Genomic DNA, 21,135 nt, shown 5'->3' with positions numbered 1-21,135 from the left:
TATCAAACATAATAATCTTGTTGACAAGATATATACCTAATTAAATTACTAAGATCTGAACAATTTTGTACTTTACTGACGAACAGTTTAAAACTCTTCATTCTGCGACTGTACATTATCGTATGCTTAGAAAACATCAAATTTAAGTGAGCTGCCATTCTGGTGTCAGGTTGGCGGATAAACTCTTACATTACTTTTTTTGAATGAGACATGACCAAATGACTGTACGTTAATGGTACATATTAAAATTACTTAAATTTTATACACGCTCCGATATTGTTGACAGTCGCTATCCTGACGTCAGAATGACGTGTTGTTTCTAAACCTGATTATGATTTATTTTAATAAATTTTATATCAATGAATTGTACTTATTTGGTACCTACCTGTCAAATTATAAAATATAAAAGTAAAATTCCAAACCGGAAACCCAACTACGGAGATTTTTTTTTTATACTTAAGAAAGTATGGAAATATAAAACTGGGCTACATATTATGGGCCACTACTGGGCCACTTCAAAAAAAGGGTTCAACAAAATTGTTGCAGTAATTATTGTCTTATTGTTCTTATACCACATGCAAGCAAAATTTACTGCACATCCTAAACGAACGTCTCAAGTCCTACTTGGCCAAGGAAGTAGCCCCGGAACAAGAAGCAATTGTTAAAGAAAAAGGCATCAGGGAGCAAATCCTAATAGTTCGCCAAATAATTGAGAAGTCCGGAAATTTAACAAAGCAACTTACATCTTGGATAAGATTTCCAAAATGCATCTGATTCTGTCAAATGGCCTGTACTATGGAAGACTGCTGGAAATGGGCACGCCAAAACACCTCGTACATCTATACGAAGATGGTACTGCATCTGTGAAGACAGATCAAAACTTTTCGGACCACTTTCAACCTAAGGCCGGACTTCGTCAAGGATGCATAATCTCGCTACTTCTGTTTACTGTATTCACGGAGCTTATTATGAAACGCAATCTACAAAACTGGACAGATGGAGTCGTAATTAGGGGCTGAAGATTTCAAACGTGCGCTACGCGGATGACACCACTCTATTCGCATCTAGTGTCGCATGTAGTGTGTGTATTTGGCCTTAAGATTAATCGCGCTAAGACCAAAATGATGATTGTCGACCGTATCAACACGCCGGAAGTAGCCTAAATAAGAACTGTGGTGTTGTCTAATCAGACTAATCGTATTTATTTAAGTTGCAAAAGATATGGACTAATCGTAATATGACGAAAACCACTAAGATCCGGCTAGGTAAAGCACTGATATTCCCCATATTTTTTTACGCTTCGGAGACATGGACCCTGAGGGAGGCTGAGAAGAAAAAAATAAATGCTCTTGAGATGTGGAGCTGGAGGAGAATGTTGGGAGTGACCTGAAACATGTTCCGTACGAGTAAATCGATTCTCCACGAACTCATAATCAAATAACTCCTATCTTCTGCAGTTCAAGCGCTAATTCTCAGTTTCTTCGGTCAAGTGTCCAGGCGTACTGACGTGTCCATTGAGCGCTTTGTGGTTCAATGGAAAGTAGAAGATACCACGCGGTAGATCAGCGATGTTATGGACGGCCAAGTGAAGGCCGCAATCGAAGCTCTGCTACATTAATGCGCCATTAGAGAAGAGTGGCGACGGATTTTAAAGCGAGCAACAACACCCAAATGACGATCAAGACCAGTCGCACCGCAAGACACCGGACACAATATTTCAAAAACTGAAATTTAAAATATTTGTTAACTCATAACATTATTTTAAGTAACTACTGTCACTTTATTAAGTACGCGTTGCGTAGCGCAGACCGTGCTATGCACTTGTCGGTCTTTAATCATCAAAAGGGTTGTCATAAGTAAACATTCAGAATGTTTTGAGTTCGTTTGTATGGAAAAATCAATATGCTTCTTTTGTCATTTTTATAATTATTATTAGTGTTTTCACCTACACTTGGAGGAATTATCAATTTTATAAAATGCATATAAAAAATTTCGGAACCGACAGCATTTGAACCTGCGACTCTCTGGCAATCGCGGCCTAAGATCTTTCTCCAATAAAGCTACGGCTCTCCTACCGTCAATGCCGAAACTAATATATGCCTTTCACATCAGTCTTATAGCGACTGTAGCGTCATCTGGTAGGAAACTAATGCCGAAATTAGTATATGCCTTTCACATTAGTTTACCAGCAGGGCTATCATGTGGCGGACACAATTAGCTCCCCGGGGAAAGGATAAAAGCTTATCTTCTCCTACAGCTTCCTCAACTCTCAGAGCACTGGTGTAAAAGTGGAAATAATATATTATGTGTAATAATAAACGGGGGTGAACTGGTCCTCTTCCATGTTCCCTTTCCTTTTCCATGTCCACGGCACCTTAATTATACATGGTTTTTGTCTCTTGCCTGTGCTAGCCCTGCTGGGACGGTTAGTCGCTAACTTGATTGTAAAACAAGTTGCTGAGTATTTGGGTTATTGAGTCCATCCTTTTTCAGTACTCCACTTCTCTGAAAGAGCTAAAAAAGATTGATCTCGATTTTTTTGGCAAGCTATCATAATATAATTAGATATATCTTTTTGTATCCTCTTTGCTGTTGTTTTTATAGTGTAAACTTTTACTGTATTAATTTAATTCGATTATATATTACTTAATAATAATCGAATTAAATTAATACTTTTAACTTACTAACTTACAGCAAGTAATAGAAAATTATTATAATTAGAAGTAAATTACAAACAAAACCTCGGAAGACATTGGCATGGCAACATCTAGTCCAAAGAAAAAAAAGTTAAAAGTAATGTTCATCGGACGGACGTCGTTTCGACTTTTGTATTCCATCATGCAATAATTTTTTTCATTCATGAATACGTCGTATAAAAGTGTCTTAAATGGTGTCGTCGTTGTGAAAACTAGTTAGATATTAGTTAAAAATGATATTTTAGTGTTTGATTTTGCATAGTTCATGTTGTAGTTCTTGATAGGTCTGTGACAAGTACGGTAATGGTGGCCATGTCATGAAAATCCCCACAGCCATGGATGATAGCTCCGTATCTCATCATAACGGAGGGCAAGTGGGATCTCAGATAGGAGTTAGTGTAAATAACAAACAAAATGAAGAATCTAGTCAAAGTGTCCAGTATTCAATACCGGGCGTTTTGCATTTTATCCAACACGAATGGGCGAGATTCGAACTGGAGAGATCACAATGGGAGGTGGACAGAGCCGAGTTTGAGGTATTATTTTTATAATTATATTGATTTTACTTTGTAATCCTAGTTATTTATTCTGTTGGCACTCCTTTGCTGCTTTTATTTCTTTCGTAACACCCACGTAATCCACTTTACTGACAATTTAATTCATTGACTTCCTAATTTTGTTTAGGTGCTGTATTCTTGTATGTAATATTAAATGTTTAGTTTGTTCTTTATAACTTATTAATCCTAGAACAACAATACGTAATTGACTTGCTTAAGTCTTTATTCCTAATGATTCTTAGAATCCTTTAATTTACGATGTATATAATAATAATAATGCATGAGAAGTCCTAATTTTGTAAGTAAATATAGTAAAAGAAAGTGAAGTTTGTGAGTATAATATTAATATTATAAATCTTGAGACTCATTTTTATTGCTAGTTGATATTTTACTCTGGAGTTTTCTCTCAACAGCTTATAATTTTATATATATTAAACATAACATTGCTCTTGCATATTCCATAAAAGATATAAGATTTGTATACGTTTGGCTTTTATATTTCTGTATGTCATAGGGTTTTAGTAGCTCTGTTACAGAACTTGTCAAGTGTAGTAAAGTTCAAATCAATAATTATTTTACTCAATTTGGTCTATAGACACTTGAAAATATTTTTATTGAATTATGATAATTAAATTGATTAATTAACTTACAACTAACGATTAGAGGACTTTAAGTATTCTTGCTATTCTATTTCACAATGGTGTAAATTCTATTGTACAAAAATATATTTAAATTTAAAGGTTTATAATTTCGTAATGAAAGCCTATGGATAAGGATAATATAAAAGGAAGAGCTTCGTACTAAATTGACTTTTCCAGGGGATGCAGTATAAAAAAGACAACAACATACAGCTTTGGACCTTTTTGTAGAATATCACTAATTTAGAACCATTTAGCTTAATTTTTACTTCAAACCTATTTACAGATGTTGATGAACTAATGATATAAAGAGAATCGTTTATCTTATGTAGCTACAAGTTTATTGATTATTTTGTAGGATCCAAAAAGTTTGTATTACATAGAATATTTTATTTTCACAAAATCTGTAGGCCTTTATAAATAAATCAGGAAAAAAATGTGTAGTTGTGCTTTTAACACATATTTTATAACATTAAACTATATTTTTGGTTAATATGCATGGTAAAAAGTGATTTTTTATAATTTATTTAAGGTTCAAGTTATTATATTCATAATGTTTAATCAAATGCATAAGTTATTAGAAAACCAGATGCATTTTTAATCAGATTATAACATGTTGATAAATTGTTTATTATAATTAATCCACTTCAAGATAATCTTTCTGAAGGTATAAGTTGGGAAAAAATTTAGGCAATTGTAGAAAGGGACCTTTCAGAGATAAAAGCTCTCTTTTTACAAATGCCTTAATTTTTATTTTTACTGTACTGTAAAATATTAAAGATTGAGTACAATGGTGCCAATTCAAAAAGTACAGTTGTACTTTGAGTGTTCCCTGTTAAAAAAGATTTATACCTGAACACTTATGAGATCGGTGTACAATATAATTGGCCACAATGACTGAAATACTTAAACCTATCAACATTTTAATCATTATGGCGTAATAATGTCCGTTTGAAATTCTAATTTATGTTTCTTGCATTCACTTATGGCCAGTCCAGTTTTGGTTCAGTAAACATAGTGTTATATAAAGTAGTGATTGGAACACTGTTTTATTTATTAATTACACACCACATATTCCTTGCACATTTTTGATGTATTATCTGTTTAAACTTTCATTTTATTATTTCATTTAATTGGAAATAAATACAAATTTTTTAGCTTTGTGTGGCCTATATTAGCCATTTTGTTCTCCATAATTGGATGCTTTATTTATATGTATCATCTAATTTTTAAAGTAGAAACTATCGAATAAGAGACATAGGTAATAGAAGATACTTAAGTTAACAGAATATCCACTTGATATTTACCTTTCCTGCTAAGCTCTTACCATCTTTCAAAATAGACTATATTAATGTGAGAAAAATTAACCTAAAGGCCACACTGTTCATAAAACATTTAAGTGACTGGCTAATGGACACACTGGCAATGCATGAATGACTGTTTAGGGCTGTCGCGCGAGAAACGCCGCTGGCATCATTTAACGAAGCATGCTGGTTGTTGCTTGTCAGTTGGGCAGCCAAGACAAATCTATAAATTTTGTGGTCAACCAGTCTACAAACAATTGAGAAGGGAATACGTAAACTAATATGAAACTTCAAGACAAGTGCGTCACTGTGAGTAATAGAAACTCAACCAAATTAGCACAGAAAAAAGGCTCTGCGCCTGTAGGTATGATTTTGTTCCTAACGTGCGAGGTGATACAGACAATAGTTTTGTTCTGTAATTTTACATTGGTATTGAAAATGTATACAATCTTCATTGAAAGTCTCAAATTAAAATTACTTATTGATTTTAGGCACGGATTGCCTTCCTACAAGGTGAGAGGAAGGGCCAAGAGAATCTAAAGAATGATCTTGTAAGGCGGATCAAAATGCTTGAATATGCTTTAAAACAAGAAAGAGCAAAGTTTCATAGGCTCAAGTATGGAGTAGAACTTCAGCAGGGCGATATGCATCCTCCACCAGATGAACCACCACAAGAACCAGAGCCTGCTGAAAGAGCTCAATGGAAACAGGGGCACCAACTCATTAAACAATACCTACAGGTAATGGTTAAAAGTGATAGTTTTTTGTTCTTAAAAAATGTATAACTCACTTAGAAATGGGATGTCTGTCTGTCTCTTGTGCCTCTACCACTCGTTAGGTAGGCAGATATAAAAAAAACCAGCTGGCAAGAAATACAGCAGTTTCTCTTTTTCAACATAATTTTAGAGTACAACCAACATCAATGTGTGTGATGAATAGATATTAATAAGTCAAAAAGAATTGTCTTTTAAATATTTAATGATTAATTATGGTTTATTAGTATGATCAATTTTGCTTTGTAATAAGTCATTTATGCGTTAGATACACTACGATACAATTCAACAAAACAGTTATTTAATATATTAACAAGCCCCCAAACTGATAGGATCTTAATTGAACTTGTTAGTTAAAAGTAAAGCTATGAAATCTCCAAAATTGCTATGTTATAAATAGGAAGCCCTTAGTTGGCTGGGTAAACTTTGTTTATTGTTAAATTAATTATTGTATTAATTCTCTTAACAGGAAATAGGATATACAGATACCATTCTTGATGTACGTTCAAACAAAGTAAGAACTTTATTGGGATTAACTAATGAAGAACAAGCAGAAGACCCTAGTTACAGAAACTGTGATAAACAGCAACACTATTCAATGAACACAGCCTTAAGTCGCAAGATGTATGACTATGGTATGTTAATTTCGAATTTAGTTGTGCTGAAATAAAATGAATGGAAAAGTGCAGTTTTGAAATTTCAGTATCATTATAAATATTGCAATACTTGAAATCTTAAACATGATAAGTATACAGTGTTTTTTATATTAATTATAATCAATCACGATGTTTATTATTAAAATATATAAATAAGGTAATGTGCATACATCAATCATGTGCATAACTTATTTATGCCATTAGCAATGTTACAACAGAAATTCTTACTACACTGTTGTATTTTCATTTGATTATATTGTCAATCGTACTTTTTAGCATGTTCAAAGTAATTTTTCCAGTTATGTATTCCAATACACTGCATATATATAAATGTTCATTAGTTATATGAAGGAAGAAGATATCATAAAACTATGCAGCTGCTGTAACGTTTAATACTAAGGACTTTATATTTAGGTAAGGAGCGACGTAAAGCAGGTGTCTCACAAGGAGGTGGAGGTTACAATGAGGAGGGTCTCTCTGTACAGGAGACAGCAGCAGTATTTGCGAATTTCGAATTCCTAGCTAATCAGGAAATGGACATGGACGAAGATGACTTAGATGCCAAACAAATGCACCACTCCACAGGGAAACAAGGTATTGCCCGTTGTAATTATTTCTTTTAGAAAAATTAATAGCTTAGCGGTAGCTAAATAAATCATATTAGCTGGTGGAAGATGGGTTTTTTTTAGTGATAGCATCTAATTTTTAAGTTATTGTATTATTACAGAACGCAAATCTAGTTTGTTATCCGTGTATATAGAGTTTACTGATTTTTTTATTGTTTGTTATAAGGCGAGGAGGTAGACAATGACACGGAAGAAGTATTAAACGAGCTGAATCTTCTAACGGAAAGCGAAGCTGACAGCGGTGGCCAAGGAGATGAATATCCGGCTGGTGAGTTTCCCTTTATTCAGCTCAAGCATGTTCGTTTTTCTTGATCGATGAACGGAAGCTGTGATAATCTGATTAGGACTCCGGCCTGTCTTTAGGGGCACTGAGTTCGAGCCCCTGCACCCCTTATCCCGTTATATCAATAGCTACCTCTAGCGGTGAAGAAAAACATCACGAGGAACCCTGCAAGCCTGATCGTCTCTCATAATTTTTTGTAAGTGGCGTGCCGAATCTAAAAATCTGTATTTTGACAGTGTGGTGGACTGCAGATATAAACCCTTCGCATTCTTAGGAGATAGCCGTGCCCTGTAGTGCCAACCATAATCGTTATCTACCCATTACCGTGATATTACAGGGCACTTTAATAACGCGAGAGTAATTTATGAAGTTTTATAGAACTGACTACTTTGGTTCCTAGACCAGCATTGCATGCGTGCCACGAGATAATTATCTCTTCACGTGAGTCGTATTTTTCTGTAGCAGTAGACGAGATAATGGTTAGACATAATTTTCTCGTGATGCTCATGCTAGCCTTACAGGGCGAGCTAAGAACTCGTCACATTAATTTCTTTTGGTTATCAAATTAAAAAAGTACTTTATTACATGTAAATTTCAATAATACAGCAGAGTATCCAGTATTCAGTTTCAGCTGAAAGTTTTCATTGGCAATCGCTTCAATTGTTTGTGATTTAGAGTTAACTATCGATGCATCCATCTTATAGATATTAATTGCAACGGATCGTTTTATATTTTGATGTCGAGTGCACCATCTGCACTGAAAATGAAAATTTTAGCAAAAGTTTTTTATTCTTCACCTTATTTCTGACTCAATTGCTATCCGCTGTTCCAATTAAGTCAAATAAAAATATAATTAAAATTAAATTAGGTTTGGTACGGTATGATAAAAGAAAAAAAAGTCAGAACGCCACCTCACGCAAATTGGCACTAGTTATTTATGATTTTTTTTGAATGCTGTGTGGTGACGGTTAATCAGAATACAGTTTTATCACCCCTTCTCTTCCCGCGGTTGTCGTACGAGGCGACTTAGAGAATATATATTTATAATATGGAACGGGCTGCAGTGTCCTTTGTGCTACTACTATAATCTACTGCCCAGCGTGGTGTTCAGCAGCGGACTGCAAGCCTTTGATGCAATCGCAAGCCAAAGTTTTCCTCTGCTTATTGCTGGCTTAAATTGATAAAGGAATGTTCAAGAAAGGAGTTTTTTGTGTTACAGTTAAGTTCCCGCATGCCGGTGGCGCCGCAGCGGGCACCGGTGAGGCGGACGAAAAGCCGCTCGCGCTGGGTGAACTGGCGCAGCTTACTGTTAGCAACGAGGCCGAGGGCTACGACGTGGCCAACGCCAGCAAAGAGTCCTTCCGCAAGACGTGGAACGCCAAATACACTTTACGCTCGCACTTTGATGGGGTGAGTTGTACCTACACGACGAGCTAGCACAATCATTCCAAGCAACGTAGGACTACGGTGCGGCTAACGCCAGCAAAGAGTCCTTCCGGAAAACGTGGAACGCCAAATACACCTTACTTACTTAATAGTTAAGTTGCTCTGTCATTTGACGAAAACAACGAGAGAGTTCTCAAAGCCGTGTGAAGTCTACCAATCCGCACTTGGCCAGTGCCGTCGTGCCTAAAGCCTTAAAATTCTAAGAAAAACTACGACCAAAACCATTCTCATTCTGAGAGGTGACCAGTACCCTCCAGTGGGCCGTAATGGGTCTATAATGATGACATATACTGATAATGACGTTTTATTTCCAGGTACGAGCGCTCGCCTTCCATCCGACCGAGGCGGCCCTAGTGACCGCTTCCGAGGACCATACTCTAAAGTTGTGGAACCTACAGCGTACTGTTCCCGCGAAGAAGTCCGCTGGGCTAGACGTGGAACCCCTGTACACGTTCCGGGCTCATACAGCGCCTGTCATGTGCCTCGCCATGGGCATGCCGCGGTCCGAGGAATGCTTCTCGGGGGGCCTCGACGGCACCATCCGCGTTTGGAACTTACCACCGCCCAGCGCTGATCCTTATGACCCTTATGATCCTGCTGTGCAGGTTAGTTGTTGGCATTACGGTCGATTTAAATAATAATAATAATAAATAATAAATAAATATTTTACGACAGTACACACAATCGCCATCTAGCCCTAAAGTAAGCGTAGCTTGTGTTATGGGTACTAAGATGACTGATGAATATTTTTAGGAAAAATATAAATAAATTATTATAATATACAGATAAACACCCAGACACTGAATAATATTCATGTTCATCGCACATACATTTTGAAGTTGTGGCAATCGAACCCACAGTCTTGGACTCAGAAAGCAGGGTCGCTGCCCATTGCGCTAGACGGCCGTCAAGTAATAATGCTGTCTTCATTCTTCAATCTTTCGTCCTTACATAATCGTTTTAAACATAAAAATTTGCTTGTGTCCGCAATTGGCAAAAGCGGCAGGATGATTGCGTATCTCGCGACAGGCTTGCGACAGGCGTAAATCTTGCAATCACTGCTGCCTAACGTCACTTTTCTATACAATAAACAAACAAAAGTGACGTTTGTCAGCAGTGATTGAAAGATTTACGCCTGTCGCAAGATACGTTATCATTCTGCCGATATAAAGACTTATCATATATCGATAAGTACAATCGATACCGACTACCACATCACTACTTCCTCGACGACTTTGTGAATGCACGTAACTGTTGCATAGTTCAGAGTTCTACCCTCGTTTAAATTATAAATATAGGATTCATATCATGAACTATTAAATGTATATCAATTTATTAATGAACGTATGTCTGTACTAAGTTCTACGAAAACAAGTTATTATCTTCTGTTATGTGGCTCAGTTCATAGGTTGTTAAAAATGTTTAGTTTGTATGCTGTAAAGTTATAAAAAGGTGTTGTAACCTGGTAAACTTTAAGTAATATATTATTTATTTGTTTAACCAAGGCACTAGGATATGAACTGTAATACAATTATTTAATTAATAAAGATATATTAAATACAAAAAAACAAAAAAAACTAGGGCCTCGTACTCCGCGATCACACGAACGAGGTGTGACTTTCATCCCATATTCTTATATGTATCTTGTGAGATATCAAAGCTAAGCGATGCTTCCAAGCAACTTAAGAGCTTTCCGATTTGATTTGCGACGCGACTGTCGCGTTGATTCTTCTTTTTCGCTTGTTTCTATTCCTGACTTATCTTAGCTTCGCAACATCTAAGAGTAGCGTAATGTTTATTAACCAGAAACTGTCCTCAAAGCGTGATAGTATTTTAATAAAGAATGTTTATCGTTCGCCAGGGCCCCGTGCTCCGCGACCACACGGACGCGGTGTGGTCGCTGGCGAGCGCGCACGGGCGACTGTTGTCGGCGTCGGCGGACGGCACGGCGCGACTGTGGGCGCCGCGCGCGCCACGCCCCCTCCTCGCAACACTGCGGGACGAGGCGACCGCGGGCGCTTCGCCCGCCGCCGCGGACTTCGCGGACGCCGCCACGCGCGCCGCGGTCGTCTACCGCGACGGGAACCTGCTGCTGTTCGATCTTGAAACGGGACAGGTAACTAGTAATTCATTCACACGTTCGTCCATAACTGTCTAGTTGTGGCCAAGCCTTGTATACTTTATTATATATAGTATATATTGTTTTTATTGTATACTTTATCCATATATATATATATATATATATATAATACAAAGTTGTTTTAGTTACACCATTTATAACTCAAGAGCGGCTGAACCAATTATTATTGTATTTGATTTTTGGATTCCTCTTAGACCGGAATAGGATAATAAGTACAAAAATTTAACATTCATGACAGCTAGTTATATATAGTTTATATTGTATTTATTGTATACGTTAGTACTTTGCTCAATTATATCTTCATTTGAACTCATTTTGTCAAAGACAATTACTTTTATATATCAATGACTATAGTCGTAAAAATTTAATAGGCCCGTTTTGACATTTGTGCAAGACCATAGAATGTAAATTGGAACAAAACTGAAAGAAACAATAAAATAAAAATCTATTACATAGTGTTTTAAAAAATACCTAAATTTTTTTGGGACGTTAAATAATATGAAAGAATATATCGCTAGTATTCTTTTTGCGCTTACTTTATAGTAGCATGCAATTTATAATTGTTGCGAAACGTTTCGAAAACAGTTACGTTCTCAGTCTTTTTTTTTTTTTTTTTTTTTATTCTCGAGTTGTAACCATTTTTTTACTGAATATCGAAAGCCGCGGCGCTTGTTTCTCAAAGCCGCAAATAAAATTCTGAATTGACGACACTGGGTTCTCAATAATGAGTCTGAGTATCTGACCAAGCGGCACATGACTAAAGCGTCCCCGCGCGCACTGCGCATTTTTCGTTCCCCATTTAACGTTAACAAAAGTTAACTTTTGCTCTTCTACTTTGGATATTGATTTAAACATAGTTATTTGACTCGATTTTTGTGTTTGTTCTTATATAGTACGAATTCTGTTTCAACAGATTGAAAAGTGGACGTATAATCAAAAGCCAGTCACGCGAATTGGTTGTGAAGTTAAAGGAATACTTTGAACGAACGAACACTGTACAATACATAATCATATCAATCAAGTACTGATACAAACTTGAATTGATTTATCGCGAGTATCGAGTACCGAGTCTTATGGTTCCATAACTAGTTACGTCGCGATGACAAAAGTCAAAACGGGCCTATTACTTTTTTACGACTACAACAACGAACAATAATAATTTTTCTCGCGTTAAAAGTGTTTTTTTTTTCCCTCTTCTCTCTTTAAACAGTTATTTTAATAAACCTTTTGATAAGTTACCTAATTGGTTGCCATGCTACGGAGTTAAGGTTTGTTTCATACTTTTAAATTACGCGACAAATGTTATTTCAGTAAACTGTGTAGTTTATTTGGCCGCTAAACCATGACAGATATGGATTTTAAAACAACTTTTGCCGGCCACTTTATTTCAACGCTGCGTACTCCCACGGTAAATATATTAAAGCAATACAGCCGCAAACCAAGAACGTTCCAAACGGAACTCTCGCACAGATGCACGCACCGACGAGCCCCAAAAGCTATTATCGCAGCATTTTAGTCGTGGGTACTTGTGTTGAGTGTGCTCGTAGTGTCCATACTGCTTGAATATATTTATCAATCGTCGCTCGGAGGCAGGGGGTTCGGTCAACAAAGTGTGCCGCACTGAACGCGCCCGTGTCCGCAGGCCGTGCTGCGCGTGGCGTGCGACAGCCTGGCGCACCGCGTGCGCTCGCACCCCACGCTGCCGCTGCTGGTGACGGCGCACGAGGACCGCCACATCCGCTTCTGGGACGCGGTGTCGGGCCGCTGCGCGCACGCCATGGTGGCGCACCTGGACGCCGTGACGGGCCTGGCGCTGGACCCCAACGGGCTGTTCCTGCTGTCGGGCAGCCACGACTGCTCCGTGCGCCTGTGGAACCTCGACACCAAGACGTGCGTGCAGGAGATCACGGCGCACCGCAAGAAGTTCGACGAGAGCATCCTCGACGTGGCCTTCCACCCGCTGCGGCCGTACATCGCGAGCGCGGGCGCCGACGGGCTGGCCAAGGTGTTTGTGTGAAGCCGAGTCTAGTCCCGCTTTAACGTATTAATATTGTAAACGTTGCGGACGCGCTCTCGACGTAGTGAACACTCATCTATGTATAGACATTTGAAATCTATTATAATATATTTTTAGATTTTCAGTACGTGAATTTTAGGTTTTTATCGCAACTTTTTCACCGATTTTACGATACGCAGTGAGAATATTGTTCGTTTCTATGCATCTGTAAGCGAGACCTTTGTAATAAATATCATGAGGATACCGACGATGTTTCCTTGATGCGTTTAACGTTTACGTGTCTGTACAGTTAGAGTTTATGCAGTATTTGCTGATATTTTGCAAAGTACGGATGGAGTGATTCGATTAGTTGGTACGTTTTATTTAAATAAATCGGATCTACCTATATAATATAGTTAGTATACTATCTTGTTTTGTCACTTATATTGAATAACTATGCTCTCACGATATCTTATACAAATGATGAGCGAGCGAACAAAAATGAATGAGTAGAAGTACTATATGGGAAGTAACATAAGTAATGTTTGTTCATAACGCATACTGCGATGTAGAATATATATATTATAAAAACATTACATATTCCTTTATTTTCCTCGAATTCTTGTACACATCCAAAATTGATAGTAAAAAAACAACGTAACCGAAACTCATAACTTTTTTTATTTTGTCATTCATAATCCTTAAACCTCACTTTTTTCATGGGATACAATGCCCTTACTGCAACACAAATAAATAATAAAAGTACATACATGATTTAATTATTTAATATTTTTAATTTCTCAGATCATTCTTCAAAGGTATTGATAGTCAGAGAGGGCGAACTTTTGGTGTTTGATCTAAGATGATCTAAGCTGAGTTCTTTCCCATTGTCAATGCCAATGTGATTACAGCTCCTATAGGTTTGCATCACTCATCAGTTATCTTATAAAAAGCCCCATTTCTATATTACGAACAATTTGTCAGTTAGTCTGGAACTAAAAGGCAGATTGATAGATCTCTGCGCTAGGTACCCAATTTTTTGAGTTGAAACGCAGGGCACAAATACTGTTTAATAATATCACCATTTTCTGACTCCCGTAGGACAATAAACGATATGATTGTTATCTTATTGTTTCTTTGTGTTTTGTTGCATTTAGTTTTTCTATATATCCATCACATATGGTTTGATTGGAATCTTGGTGCGTTTGGTAGAGGTTAAATATAGGTGAATATAATAGATACCTTAAAAAGTTAAAGTAGAGAGGAGTGGGGGGATGAGAGCTGATATCCTTTGTTGAGCTGATCATGCGCTTTTTCAGTGCGACCGCAGTACAATCTTCTACTAGTACTACAATTTTTTATAGTAGGTACTTACATTGTTACAAAGACAAAAAAGTGATATTGGATGGAAGCACTTTGCGGAAATCCATGATATATTATGAAAATTAAGCATAATTTGCTTTACTCCGCGAAAAGCGCTACGCTCGTTTCCATGAGAAGAACCGTTTAGTCCAACCGTTGGACTAGTGAGCTTTTTTCCCAGTAGTTCAATTGCATCTAAATCCTTTTAAAAGTTTATCTACCGGGACAAAATAGTGAAACTTATGCGCCTCGACAGAAATAAAAATTAAAGAAAGTTAAAGGGAGCTGATTAAATTAAATCGAAAAAACCTGCGAGTATTAAAAAAAGACTGATCTATTATCGACTAGTTATTGTAATGAGTCTTGAAAGTCAATTTTTATTACTTAGTCTATTCCTATATGAGTATTTTAAAAGAGGCTGGATGAAAAAGCCGAAAGACCCGTGTGTGGTGTGGTGGCGCGCTCTCGGAAAGGCCTATGTCTAACAGTGGACGAATCAGTATAGCGTGCTTCAGAGAGCACGTTAAGCGTCATCATTATGATTATCAACCTACGAGTATTACCAGCCCACTACAGGGCAAGAATCTCCTCTCAGAATGAAAAAGGTTTCTACCAAAAGGTTGTCACCACCTGGCCAGCATGGTGGTGACAACCTTTTGGTAGACTGCAAACAAAAACCCTTGAAAATCTATGGAGAACTCTCAGATGCTGGATTCAAGATGTTCTCCTTTACCTTTGAAGCAAGTGATATTTAATTGCTTAACATTAAAATTCTGCTCTTCATTTGGTTTAAAAAATATATACAATACCTATCAATAATTATAAATTTTTAGAAAATTAATTAAAATTTTTATTTTAAATCAAGACAGTCGTAAGTAGATAAACTTTGCCATTTTCAACATGTTATTCAGACGTATAGTTTGAGATAAATGAATTAAAATACCTGTGGTAGGGGAGTTTACGTCTACGAGTGATATCCTCGTATAACATTTAAAGGTGGTAAGTCGTTAATAGTGAGTACCTACCAAAGTGTCTATACCATACCTAAGGTTGCGTTGAGCTTCATATTAGGATTTATTATGAATTCCACGATGGTTTGTAAACAAAAAATTTATTCGATAATGGATATTATACACTGAAGAAAGAAAAGGAGAATGGGTCAATAGTTAAGTACCTAGATTTTTATGTGAATCTGTGCGTTCGTCTATCTCTGTTTGTCGCATATCGAGGAATAAAGAATCTGACTGTTGAATTCCATAAAACTACCTGCTCAGTTACTCGTGCCTAAGTACAGTCTGGTCAAGTTAGATCATGTCTCCACATCCATCGCTCTTTTTATTTTCGATTTGTCGCAGAGTACATCTGCGCGGTGTATAAAAATATGGAAAAAACAAGAATATGTACAAGCACACATACCCACACACACACTCACACACACACACATACACGCACACACACACACACAGAGAAACACACACACACACGCGCGCAAATAAACACACAAACACAAACTATTAAATGGTAATTCGTTATAGCATCGGACCTACTTATAATTTGTATTTAAAACACGTATAACATTAACGTCGCTAACATTATCCTTGAAATACCGAATAATAACTACATATTGTTATTAAAATCATGTATATTGTTTGTAGACTCTATCCCAAAATAGAAATCTTTCTTTATTGGGCAGTGGCATTCTCATTTCCTTATCATTATCAAGTTGCAAAAACTTTAGATCGCCATTCGTACTTCGGATCCACTCTGCAGTCCTAGAGGATGATGGTTTCCTGAAATGTTAAAGTTGGTAGGTTTATACAAAAGTTTTTACTTTTTAAACATTTTTGTTTTTCAAAATTTTTAGCACCAGTCCATATTTAGTAAACTGCCATCCCTTGATTGATGCGCACTTTAAGCCCGATTATTACGACTTGCAATAATAATTAATGCCTCCTTTTTAGAAGCGTCTATACTGTAGGTAACTCTCTTTACTATACATGGTCTTTGCCCAGCAGTGGGATGATGATGATGATGATGATATCGGTATAATCGGTACTTGTTCAGATGCGAAGAATGAAAACTTGGCCAAAAGTTCTAGCCTATACAAGGTAGCAAAATTTTGCCTAAAAAATTCATTGACGTGCTCTAAGCATCCATAGTTTATGGATGGTACTTAAAAGTTATTTACAAATACTCGTGTATACTTAAAAAAAAAAAAAAAACTCGTGTATATATATATATCATAAAAAATGAGACAGTGTGCTTTATGTTTGGTTTTCTTTAATGGATTTTCGGCCCAACCACTGTACTCATTTTCATGAAATTTAGCACATATTATAACTTATAAAATATATCGCTTGCATCTTGGAGATGGATCTAGGATATTTCTTAAGTCGGTAAAATAACCGGGAAACATTGAAGATAAAAAAAAAATGCCTTTGTAACCTACGTACATTTTTAAAAACTAAAACAACATTTGTTTATTGTTTGTTGAACATAAAACTTTTTCAGTGGAAACCATATTACATAGGTAGGTACCTCTTAGGCTACATTAAATTAAAAAAAAAGATTTACATCTTACCTTGTTTTGGCAAAATTAGTCCATAGTGTTGTCAGTGTATTAATCATTTTCAAATCGTTACCCTTTGGTGGTAATACTGGCATTGAATTAAATATCACGATATTAAACATGTAGCACAGCTCGTCCGCATGAGTAGCTCCAGGTTGTAGAGGTAGACCAGAATTGAATTTATAAAAATTCCTAGATGAATCGTATTTAAAATAATAATTGTATAATGTAATATTAGATGAAAGTAAAGAGTTTGCGGATATAATTGAAGGGTAAAACATAACGGTATCTGAAAAATAATCGATTAAAGAATCGTAATCAATGCCTTTTCCAAAGTAAAATTTTCGTATCTCTTGCGTTAGAGCTTCTTTATCTAACTCATTTGCGAATTGTATGTTTTCAGGTATTATTTCAGACAATGTTGAATTTAATTTTTGAAGTCCGTTCGAATCATATTGACCTGCCTGCTTTATTCCTTCCATATTATTATATCCTAATATTATATCTAAGTTGGGATCTGATATTTCTGATTCTACTAATTCTCTTGGGGTTTCTGTAATAAACGATTTATTTTCTTTGACTGGGTTTTCTATACAAGGTCTGAATGGATATAATTTTAAGGGTTGGTTTTTTGCATCCACCCGCGATGCTTCTACTATATCATCAGATGTGGCATTTTTAAATATTTTCAGCAGTTCTTTTGGATCATCTGTTTGAAATCCCATTTTCGACGCAATTTTTGATGCAGTCTTTATTGGATTTTCGTCAAACTTATTTGGCATTAAAACTGTTCCACTTTGCAGGATAGCTTTATTAAATAGCCCTTTATATTTTCCAGTAGTAATCATGTAGTGGATAGTCGATGCTCCAGCACTCTCACCAAACACTGTCACTGTGTCCGGATTGCCACCGAAAGCTCGAATGTTGTTTTTCACCCATCTTAGTGCAGCTGTTTGGTCTTTAAGACCAATGTTACCAGTTGCTTCAGTTTCATGTAAACATAGAAAACCGAAAGCACCCAGCCGATAATTAATTGTGACCATAATTACATCTTTTTGTACAAAGTACTTTGGATTGAACGTAAGGTCAGTGTTACTGCCAAAATCTAATCCTCCTCCATGAATGAAAACCATTACAGGTAATAAATTATTTTTAGTTCTAATTGGAGTAAAGATGTTAGCAACAAGACAATCGCTTTGTCCTATCGGCTTTTTTAAAGAGTCGGAGTATTGTTTGCATTTGATAGTCCCATTGATTGCCAGCTTTGTCCCATTCCATGCTGGTGCAGGTCCCGCTTCCTGAAATTTTATACGTAATTAAGTACTTAAACCTAATACTTAGGTAGGTACTTATTTCATTTCTTCCTACATATTGTCTTTCAATGTAATTTTTCCATCTTTCTAATTTATGATAATAATAATATAATAAATCAAAGAAAACAGAATCTATATTGTCATTAAAACTATCTAAAAATATTAAAAAGTAATTGCTATTCCGAAAATAAACTCGAAAATTGGTGAACTGATTCGATTTCCTTTTAGTTGTTTCTCTCAATAAAGAGTAGTTTACTATGCACAAAATTAGGAGAAACAGATCCAAAACCGATAAACTCTTTTGTATGGGAATGCCACTTCGGATAACTTTCAAAATATAATAGTCCCTTCGGTGTTTCACCGGCTCAGTAAGAATATCATCAATAACCTATAACAGGGCAGAGGGGATGATGATCGCAATAGATGGTAGTATTTGCGCAGAAGACGCTGCTGCCCGTTCTATGTTATATCTCTTAGTCGCCTGAACGACAATCGCCGTAAGAAGGGGTCTTCAGTTTGATTCTTCCTAAATTGTACCTTCTAACTTAACGCTCTATTCTGTATTTTGTGAATTTTCTGTGTGTCATGTCATGTTCATTCATACATTCTCGGGTCGGGTTGTAAATTTTTTCGTGATCAGCTATTCTGTTAAATATTTCTCAGTACCAAAATTGGCCGGTTAAAAGGTTATGCCGGTTTTCACACGGTGCCTCGGTGGGCGCGATAAAACCGTAAGTTCCGGTTGTTGTCACAAATATGTGAAAATAATCGTTGAAGTCTACCATATCGAGCAGCGTGGTTGTTTTAAGCTCTATGTGAGAGGAGGTCGGTGCCTAACAGTATGCAGAAACTAGTGATGATATATCGCTGTCAAATTCTGCGTGTTGCATCAACGGTACAGCAAGGAGGGCAGGAGACATTTTCTCCGCGGGGATAGGACAAAATGTGGAAATTCTATCCTAATAATATAATATTTGGCATAGGACAAGTTAGGCAATTGTGTTGATTGGTATGTTACAGGCAGATTATATAAAACTTATACGATACAATATATAATCTGCCTGCCTAAAAAAAGCCTAAGGCATGTATGGTAAGCCGAAGAAAAGCGGGGCGTTTTGGGGGTTCAAACCTACTGCGTATGCCTTTTTTTTTCTCGTGGGGAAATCCTCATGGATACCACTACACCACGGGGTGGTGCAGTGGTTATGCCGGACTCTTACCGACTAAAACCCCACGGTGTTCCAACTCATCGCCTGGTGACTGGGTCATGGGAACGCTTTCGCACACAACCGCAACCCAGCCAGCGGTGCCTACTGAGGCAGGCACTTCTCAGTAACAACATCGGTTACCATTGAACACCATCGAAGGCAAACCAGGAACACGAGGTATGACTTTTAACTCGAGGACTTAACTCCGACGGGCGACAGAATCCCCGTATCTATAATCCGGAAACCAACTCCGTATACCTAATCTAACCCAAATCATTATCTGCGGTAACCGTTTTATACGCAAATTACTAGTTACTAAAATATTTTAAAAGCAGGCAATTTGGAGGCAAGCGTGCTAGGACGTGGATTGTGGAACTCCCTATAAAAGACCCATGCCATGCAATAAAAGCAGCTCATGCTAAATTATATACATACGAAAAATAAAGCCATGTCTATTTATAGTAATAAAATAATAGGTATAGCTTGATAGATATGCGTGTTCGATATTTTGTATACCTGTTATTATTTAACCAAATAACTATTTTTTGCCTTTGCTTTAATAATAGTATGGTTTTTGAAATAATTAATCGCCTACAAAAAAAAGTCATCTTACCTGGAAGCGCTTTGTAACCGATGCATAAGGTACTCCTAAATAAGAATTGTAATTGTTTGTAAAATCGACTTTGCCCCTTAATTTTCCTTGCGCTAGAGTTATTACACTTGTCCAAATATTAATCGACATTTTACAAATGACGCATTGCAGGATTATCGCCAGAACACAAATAACACGTCCGCTTTGCATGGTTATTAATTAATGACTGGTTGATAGTAAAGTAGGCGAGCCAGTATCACAGTTCCGAAAAAACTAGCTTGTATTAAGATAAGCACCGACCGGTGTTAAAAAAGCGTAATGTACCATTTAGCGGCGAGCATGATACGTAACATATCTACACTCAATTGTTTTCTTACATTTATTATGTAAACAATCTTTCTGTAACTTTTATGTGTAAAAATTGTTTTTAAAAAATATTTAAAATAATAATAAATCATACATTCATACACATGGTTAAATATAACATATCAGGAAGCTTTCGGCCTGTAGTTGTTAACATTAAAACAAACAACTCTTGTTCTACGGCTGATACAATTTATTGAAGTCACAAAGATAAGCTAAATATTATTTAAATATTGCTAAGTTTAATTTAAGTGAAGTAAATAAGTAATTAATATTAGAATGAAAGATGTTCACACATCTCACAGCGACACTCTCGCAGAGCTTTCCCAATTCTAAAACAAAACGAGTTGTGAGACTCCATGCCAAGCTTAGAGCGTTTTTCCATTATTTTGTTTTAGCCACACTGAAACGAAGAGATAATTGTTGCTAATTTTGCTGTATCTTAAACCAATCTCAGGTCTTAAGTAATGCATCCTGTTAACTATGGTCTACGTGCAAAAAATAAGCATTAATTTAAGAATTAAATTCATTAAGACTAATTAAGGTGACAATGGTGACTATTGTGTTTATGGATCTCGTATAACGAGGAATATAACGGAGAACGTGCAGAATT

The 21,135-nt window shown here is 36.5% G+C and overlaps 2 protein-coding genes across 2 annotated transcripts; one reads left to right on the top strand and one right to left on the bottom strand.

Moving 5' to 3' along the window:
* The first annotated feature begins 2,786 nt into the window (after nucleotides 1-2,786).
* LOC120627226 (striatin-3) lies at nucleotides 2,787-13,889 on the top strand. Its single transcript, XM_039895106.1, has 9 exons — nucleotides 2,787-3,232; nucleotides 5,687-5,935; nucleotides 6,438-6,603; nucleotides 7,039-7,218; nucleotides 7,417-7,518; nucleotides 8,753-8,943; nucleotides 9,294-9,584; nucleotides 10,841-11,095; nucleotides 12,762-13,889. The coding sequence occupies exons 1-9, from the start codon at nucleotides 3,014-3,016 to the stop codon at nucleotides 13,134-13,136; spliced, it is 2,028 nt and encodes a 675-aa protein (XP_039751040.1). The 5' UTR covers nucleotides 2,787-3,013; the 3' UTR covers nucleotides 13,137-13,889.
* A 1,905-nt stretch (nucleotides 13,890-15,794) lies between these two features.
* Nucleotides 15,795-20,412, bottom strand: LOC120627722 (esterase E4-like). The gene is made up of 3 exons (XM_039895746.1): nucleotides 20,181-20,412; nucleotides 17,059-18,344; nucleotides 15,795-16,267 (listed from the first exon to the last, which is right to left on the bottom strand). The coding sequence occupies exons 1-3, from the start codon at nucleotides 20,367-20,369 to the stop codon at nucleotides 16,114-16,116; spliced, it is 1,629 nt and encodes a 542-aa protein (XP_039751680.1). The 5' UTR covers nucleotides 20,370-20,412; the 3' UTR covers nucleotides 15,795-16,113.
* Between the last annotated feature and the right edge of the window lie 723 nt (nucleotides 20,413-21,135).

This window comes from Pararge aegeria, chromosome 11, assembly GCF_905163445.1.
Source record: "Pararge aegeria chromosome 11, ilParAegt1.1, whole genome shotgun sequence".
Lineage (NCBI taxonomy): Eukaryota > Metazoa > Arthropoda > Insecta > Lepidoptera > Nymphalidae > Pararge > Pararge aegeria.
The sequence above is the reverse complement of the archived record's forward strand: the minus strand, read 5'-3'. Positions and strand labels throughout refer to the sequence as shown.